This window comes from Mustela nigripes, chromosome 12 (genome assembly GCF_022355385.1).
Source record: "Mustela nigripes isolate SB6536 chromosome 12, MUSNIG.SB6536, whole genome shotgun sequence".
NCBI classification, from domain to species: domain Eukaryota; kingdom Metazoa; phylum Chordata; class Mammalia; order Carnivora; family Mustelidae; genus Mustela; species Mustela nigripes.
In genome coordinates this window covers 69,209,575-69,216,554 of record NC_081568.1, presented here as the reverse complement: position 1 = coordinate 69,216,554, position 6,980 = coordinate 69,209,575, and the positions used below count along the sequence as shown (strand labels likewise).

The 6,980-nt window shown below is 37.1% G+C and overlaps 1 protein-coding gene across 6 annotated transcripts in view; it reads left to right on the top strand.

Moving 5' to 3' along the window:
- Window positions 1–6,980, top strand: part of RAPGEF6 (Rap guanine nucleotide exchange factor 6) — a 196,650-nt gene that overhangs the window by 160,291 nt on the left and 29,379 nt on the right. For all 6 annotated transcript variants that reach the window (XM_059417506.1, XM_059417507.1, XM_059417508.1 and 3 more), the window contains exon 20: window positions 2,496–2,707. In XM_059417506.1, the coding sequence (XP_059273489.1) occupies window positions 2,496–2,707 (212 nt within the window). The remainder of the gene's footprint in view (window positions 1–2,495; window positions 2,708–6,980) is intronic.

Here is a 6,980-nt window from a genome sequence, read left to right as displayed (position 1 = left end):
AGAGAGAGAGAGGGGGAGAGAGCAAGCACAGGCAGACAGAATGGCAAGCAGAGGCAGAGGGAGAAGCAGGCTCCCTGCTGAGCAAGGAGCCTGAAGTGGGACTCGATCCCAGGGCGCTGGGATCATGACCTGAGCTGAAGGCAGCTGCTTAACCAACTGAGCCACCCAGGCGTCCCAATCTCTGCTCCTTCTTTACCAGAGCTTGTTCTCAGGATGTTGGACAGGGAGCCAGCAGCAGAGTGAAGAAGGATGTAGGGGTATGAGTTGGGTGTATGGAGCAGGGCAGGTGCCAGTAGGTCATTTGGGGCCATCTGCAGGTGAGAGGTGAGATGTTCCTTGTGGCTCCCGGGCTGACTCCTGTTGGAGTCCAGAAGCTATCAGCAGGACCTGTGTTCCTTTAATGTCCTCCAGGAATCTTCCATACTACTCTCCAGTTCTGCTCCTGCACCCCTTGTCATGGAGCTCCCACTTTATTGGATGTTCTGGAGCTTTGTGAAACAAGAGTGAAGTTAGTGTCTTTGATAGCATGCTATACAATTAGGGAAACCAGACATGTACTTAACTAGTTCACCCTCTCCCCTGTGGGAGAAATCACCAGCTGTCTAGTTTAGCTTTCAGATGTGTACCTGTGGAGAGGGGTGAAGCCAGCAAAATCAAACTATTCGTTTTACCTACTTAAGCGCATCCAGACTCCATTTTTTGTTGTGTTGTTTTTGTTTTACTCCAGCCGAGAGCTAGAACTTTTCTTCTGGAAACATGGGCTTCCAGTTCTGTCCACTTCCATTAACTGCTTTTGTTAATCCTCTTCTCAACATTACTTGCATCAGGTTGTAGCAGTGTCTTTTTTTTCCCCCCTCCTCTGTAGGTTCCAGGGTGGCCTTAATTTCTGTATTGGTTTTGTGTTCCATTTCTTTTCTGAACTTCACTAGTTAACTTCTTTTTACCAATTCCTTCTACCATATTTCCCTTAAGCTCTTTATATCTCTCCATTAAGCTCTTTATTTATTTTACTAATTCATTTGAAATCATGGCTAAGTCATTGATTAGTCCCAGTTTTTATTTGATTTGGTGGCAGCATTTTTCTTTGTGTTGTTTTTCCTTGTAGCTGCTCATTATAGATTCTGTGTTTATTTTGATGTGAGTTTTCCTGTACCAAGTATTTGCAGGAGGTTCATATGAAAGAGGATCTAGGGCATTATTCCAGGCTAGCAGGAATTGAGCTTGAATGTGAATTGTTTACCTTTTATTTCTTTCCACCACATGGAGATTGGTGGCTTTAGTGCTGCCTACCACTCAGAGTTTCTACCTTTTATCCAGTCTCACCGCTTAACTGCTTCTTATCGAGGTACTGTAGCTATATATACTTTATCCGGCATTCCCTGGTAAGGAACATGGTCCAGCCCCCACCTAATTCTATGTCTATAGATTCCTTTGTGTTATTTCAAAAAGGAGGGTGGTGGTCTTGCCTTCGGGGTGAGTTACCTGCTTTGGAGAACTTGACCAGCTTTCATTGAGACCTTCAGCTACAGAAGTTCTTTTCGAGCATTTGCCATTCCCCTATTTAACTTTGACTGTTTTGGGTCAACCTTTTAATGTGTTTGGGAGTTACAGATAATTCCTAGTTGAAGTGGAGATGAAATTTGTATTTCTGATACTCGTTCGGTCATTTGGGATGATTTCTCAGAGGCAAAGGGAACAAATATCTTGATGTCACACCTTAAAAATCAGAAGTTAAGAGAACATTTTAAGTTCAGTGGTGTCCCTAAAAGTCAGGTGGCTAAGTATAAAAGAGGGATTAACTGGTAAGAAAATTGAGGCATTATATATGCATGATTCATTTGGCAGCCTGGGGAGGGGGTTGGTAGTAGAGACAAAAAGGGATAGGGAAGAGCTGCAGTCTAATGGATATGCATGCTTTTCAACCTGTTGAAAAGAAGACACTGAATATAGAGGCCTTGGGGGAACAGGATTAGAACTAAGAGATAAGGAAGTATTTGAATCGGATGTGAGAGAACAAAATCTCTGGAAAAGAAGGCTGCCTCTGCCCTAGAACTTGCCTCAATTATTATAGCATTTGTGTTTAGCATTACTTAAACCTCTTTCAAATAGATAATGTCTCCATAAAGTTATTTCTAGGTAAAACAAACAGAAACCTTGTGATATTTGAGGGTGGTTTTTTTTTTTTATGTTAAGTGTGTCTTTTATGGAAACACTATGTCTCATACATGCAAGCTGGAAAATAAAGGCTACAGGAATACAACCATAGACAAGTAATATATATAGTTCCTCTGAAAGCAGTTTTCCTTGTTGTCAGATTAGAGAGTCCCTTGTATTTTTTTTCTCCCACGGTTATACTCTGTTCATTTCAACATATTAAAATTTGTCCCTACTTACTTTAGCTTTGTTAGAGAAACTTGGTGTATATGCTTTACTGCCCTGAGTCTTTCTCACTCCTCTAAGTCCCTTATTAATGTTTTTATTCTCATCTTTGGCAGTGGCCTGAACCTGGCATCTGTAGCACGACTCAGAGGTACTTGGGAAAAATTACCAAGCAAGTATGAGAAACACCTCCAAGATCTACAAGACCTTTTTGATCCATCTAGAAACATGGCAAAATACAGAAATATTCTTAGTAGTCAAAGCATGCAGCCTCCAATTATTCCACTCTTCCCTGTTGTCAAGAAAGATATGACATTTCTCCATGAAGGTATTTAAAAGTTATTTGAAAATTAGCATGTTAAACTTCAACTAATTCCACAGAATTGTGCTTTATTATATTTCATATGTTTTGCAACCTTTTATGTCACTAAAGCTTTATGTAATTATAAATGCAGCAACTTTTATAAATCAAAATCCACATTATTGACAAAAACAAATTTAGGTGTTTATCCTAGGCATTCAAACATAAATTTCACTTATACTCAGATCAGACTGTTGGAATCATATTTGTTATTTTGCTAAGTAATATTTTTCCTTCCAACTTTTTTTTTTAATTGAATTACTCAACACATGCAATACATAAAAGTTCCCAAAATCATTGAGCAACTAAATGAATTATGACAGAGAGAACATCCATGTAACCAATACTCTGGCCAAAACCAAAATGTCCCTTTCTAATTAATTACCACCCTCATTCTCTTCCCCAATAGTAATAACTGTCCTGACTCCTAATACTGGGGTTTAGTTTTATCTGTTGTTGAACTTTATATAAATAGAATTACAGAACGTATTTGTTATGCTTTGGTTTGGTTTTGGTTTCTGGTTTATATTGCTCAACCTTAGATTTGTGAGATTTTTCCATGGTTTTGACTATAGCTGTACTTGACTTTCAAAATTACTGTTCCATTACCTGAATGCAGTACAGTGGATTTTTCCATTCTTCTGATAAGCATTTGACAGTTTTCCACTGTTCACGTATTATGAATAATGCTGCCTTGAATATTCATATCAGTCAAGGTGGCATTTGTGGATCTGATACTCATATAATCAACTTTAGAAGAGAGTTGGCATTATGTACTGAAGTGCAACACTGGCATTGTTATTAAGAATTGTCATTGTTCCTCATCAGTACCTGGTAAACTCAGTCTTCTTATTTTTACCCATTTTAGTAATGGTGAGGTTTAATTTGCATTTTCCTAATTACTAATGAGATTGAATACCCTTTTATATATTTATGTGGGGGTTTTTTTTGGTCAATTATGAGTTCAGGTTTCTTATGTATTTTTTTTATCAGGTTTTCTCTTTCATTTATTACATTTTTAAGTATTTCTTATAAATCCTGGGTGTATGATCTACTTTTTGAGTCTCTTAAGATTATCTTTTGTTGAACAGCAGGTTCTTAGCCTTAAAAGCCTATCTTAGTGATCTTTTACCTTATTTTATCTACAAACTTCCTTAGTTAATTTTTGTGTATGGTATTTGTTCTAGTACAGTAACTTACTAACTGCTTTACTCTTTTTCTCATGTTACAATAGACATTATAATATTTATACTCAATTAGTTGATGTTAGGTTAATATTCATCAGTACTTTTCTATGTATTGGGCAATACAAGGAACTTAGATTATTTAAATTCCATTTACTAACCTCCCAGTTTATATGCAGTTGTTCTTAATGCTTTGAACTCCCACTATCATTTAGTAGAGTCAATATTTATATGATATTTTTTGTTTTTATTTCTTTCTGCATATCAATGCTCTATGTGGTTGGGGTTTTTTTCTTGCTATAGAACACTATTATTTACGTGCAAGTCTGCTGCTGATGAAATATCTTAATTTTATTTATCTAAAAATAATCTTTACTTCATATTCATTTTTAAGGCATAATTTTGGTTGGCAGTTGTCGTCTTTGAACATTTCAAGAGACCATTCCATTGTGCCCTGGCTTTCATTGTTGATGTTGGGACATCATTTGTCAGTCTTACTCGCTGTGCCTGTGACTATATTTTGTTCTTTTCCAATAGCTGCCTTATAATTTTCTTTTTGTCTCTTTTTTACCTCTGGTTTGGCTGTGATGTAACTAGGTGTGGCATAGTCCTGATTTATTTGTAAGATGTCTTGAAAGCTGTATTTTGATTTTTTGTTGTTGTTGAGTTCTGAAAATTCTCATTTTGTCTTCAAATTTTTTACCTTTCCTCTTCTAACCTCTAGGAATTTTGATTTCACCTCTGTTAGACCTTATGACTTCCTCCATTGCCTCATACCCTCTTTTCTCTGTTTCTCATCTTTTTGTCTAACCATGCTTCATTCTGGATAATTTCTTCCAGTTTATCAGTTCTTTCTTCAACTGTGTGTAATTTACTATTATATATATCAGTGAGTTCCTACTTCTAGTTTTTGTGTTATATGAGGCTTTTTTTTTCTTTTTGGTGAGGTTTATAATTTACATTTTTTTATCTTTATTATGTTCTTCATAATAGTTCTGTGTTGTTTTCTGTATCTTTGCACATATTCGACTTTGTTATTTTAAAGTCTGTGTCTAATAACTCCCATCCTTTGTGCGTCCCTTTCTGTCATTTTTTTCTCCTGCATTTAATTCATGGTGTCTCTTTTCCTGATAGCCCTGGTTATTTTTGGTCAAATGTATGTTGTTAATAAAAAATTAGAGAAATAATCTGAGATTTTGGATAATGCCCCATTCCTCCAGAGAAATTAAAGCTTGCTTTTGCCAGACAGCTAGGTGTCCTAACAATCCAAAATCACCTTAATCCATTTTCATATCTTGAGATAATTTAACACTGAATTTATATCCTGGTCACATTTAGTTCATCCTTAATCCCAGGATAGCCCTTCGGGATCCCAACCCAAAGCATTGGAAGTTTGCCAGAACTTAAGTTGTTTCCTTCTAATCTCATAGGTTGGGATGGTACCACTTAGTTCTTTAAGTTCATCATCTGCCTTTTCTGAATCAGTAAATACCCGTAGGATCAAGCACTGCGAAATAGTAAACCTTCCCCAAGATCTTCATTCCTCTTCAGAATCTTCACTGCTTCAGTAGCTTTTTGATTACTTAAATTATTTGCTTTTTCTGTTTTTGCTCAAATTTTCTAGTTATTCCCAGTACAAGGTGGTTCTGATTATCTGATCTTACTGCCCCTACTCTCCTTACCCCTCTCTCATAAGGAAATACTGTGATAGACTTCACATATATTTTTCTGACTTGCTACCTCAAAACATGTTTATGTGACTTGAAAAGTATTTTTGATTATTATTTTGTTACCACCTCACATGTTAGGGCACTGAACAACTCAAATCTTTAATGTATAGGTTCTGTTTACTATGAGGAGATAGAACATGCTGTGTTTCAGACCCATTAGGTTCTTAAAGTTGTTTTTGGGACTTAAGATTTCCACAGAGGCATCTCAGGGGCCTTCCACATTAGATAAATGCAGCCACACTAAGTATTGAAGACAGGCATGAAAAAGAAACACTACATTGCCTTTTGAACATTTTTTTTTTCTTTTTGCCTTGTACTCTGAACTTTTAGTAAGCCATCAGATAGGCTAAGTTTGGTTTCATACCTACTCTCTTCAGAGAAAAGCAGACCATTTTGAAAGTTGTGTGAATTTTTCCTCAGAGCCCAGCTACCAGAATAGAAATAATAATTACGGAACTTTTAAGTAAGCATATTTGCATCAGTTGATGAAAGTAAGAATTGTAAATTAAAACTTTGGGTAAAAGAAGGTGAATGGCAAACTAGAAAGTGTTTCTTCTGTGAGCCAGCCACCTCTTAATTTTAACTAATAATTGTGATTTAAGAAAACATACCTACTCTTCCTTAATCCCCCACCAGAACCCTCCCTTTTTTTAAGAATAGTCAGAAGTTTTCAGGGGATATCTTCCACTTGTTAAATGTTGACAACTCATTTAACAATTTCTAAAAGTGTTTTAAATCAAAGAAAACTTACTGGATTAATTAAGCTCATAGGTCACTCTTTATGACCCCTGGCTAAAGCCTAAGTTTTTAGGTGCTATATACCCTGCTGTCTAAAAGAGCAGAGACAGGTACCTGCCTGAGAGTGGGCTGAGCATCTGGAGAGTAAGACTTAAGGAGGTGCACATTTTACAGGTGTTCCTGTAACAATACTGTGAAATTGGTTTCAGAAGCTATGTAGCTTATCACCTTCCAGTATTCATAATCACTGCCCCCATAGGAATATAATTCCTTCCAATAGCTCAGTACCTAGGAGCAGAGTTGAGTCATATACATCGCTTCTTAAAAATAGAAGTGGCGGGGCACCTCAGTGGCACAGTTGGTTGACTCTCTGACTCTGGATGTCAGCTCGCTTTATGATCTTAAGGTTGTGGGATCCAGCCCCACATCAGGCTTGGTACTGGGCATGGAGCCTGCTCAAGAATCTCTCTCTCCCTGTCCCTCCCCCACCTCCCTTTCTATCTCCTCCTCTAAGGAAACAAAACAAAAAACAAGAAAACAGAAGTGGCAGTTCAAATTGTGCTCCCAAGAGAAACTTGACTTCTGCTT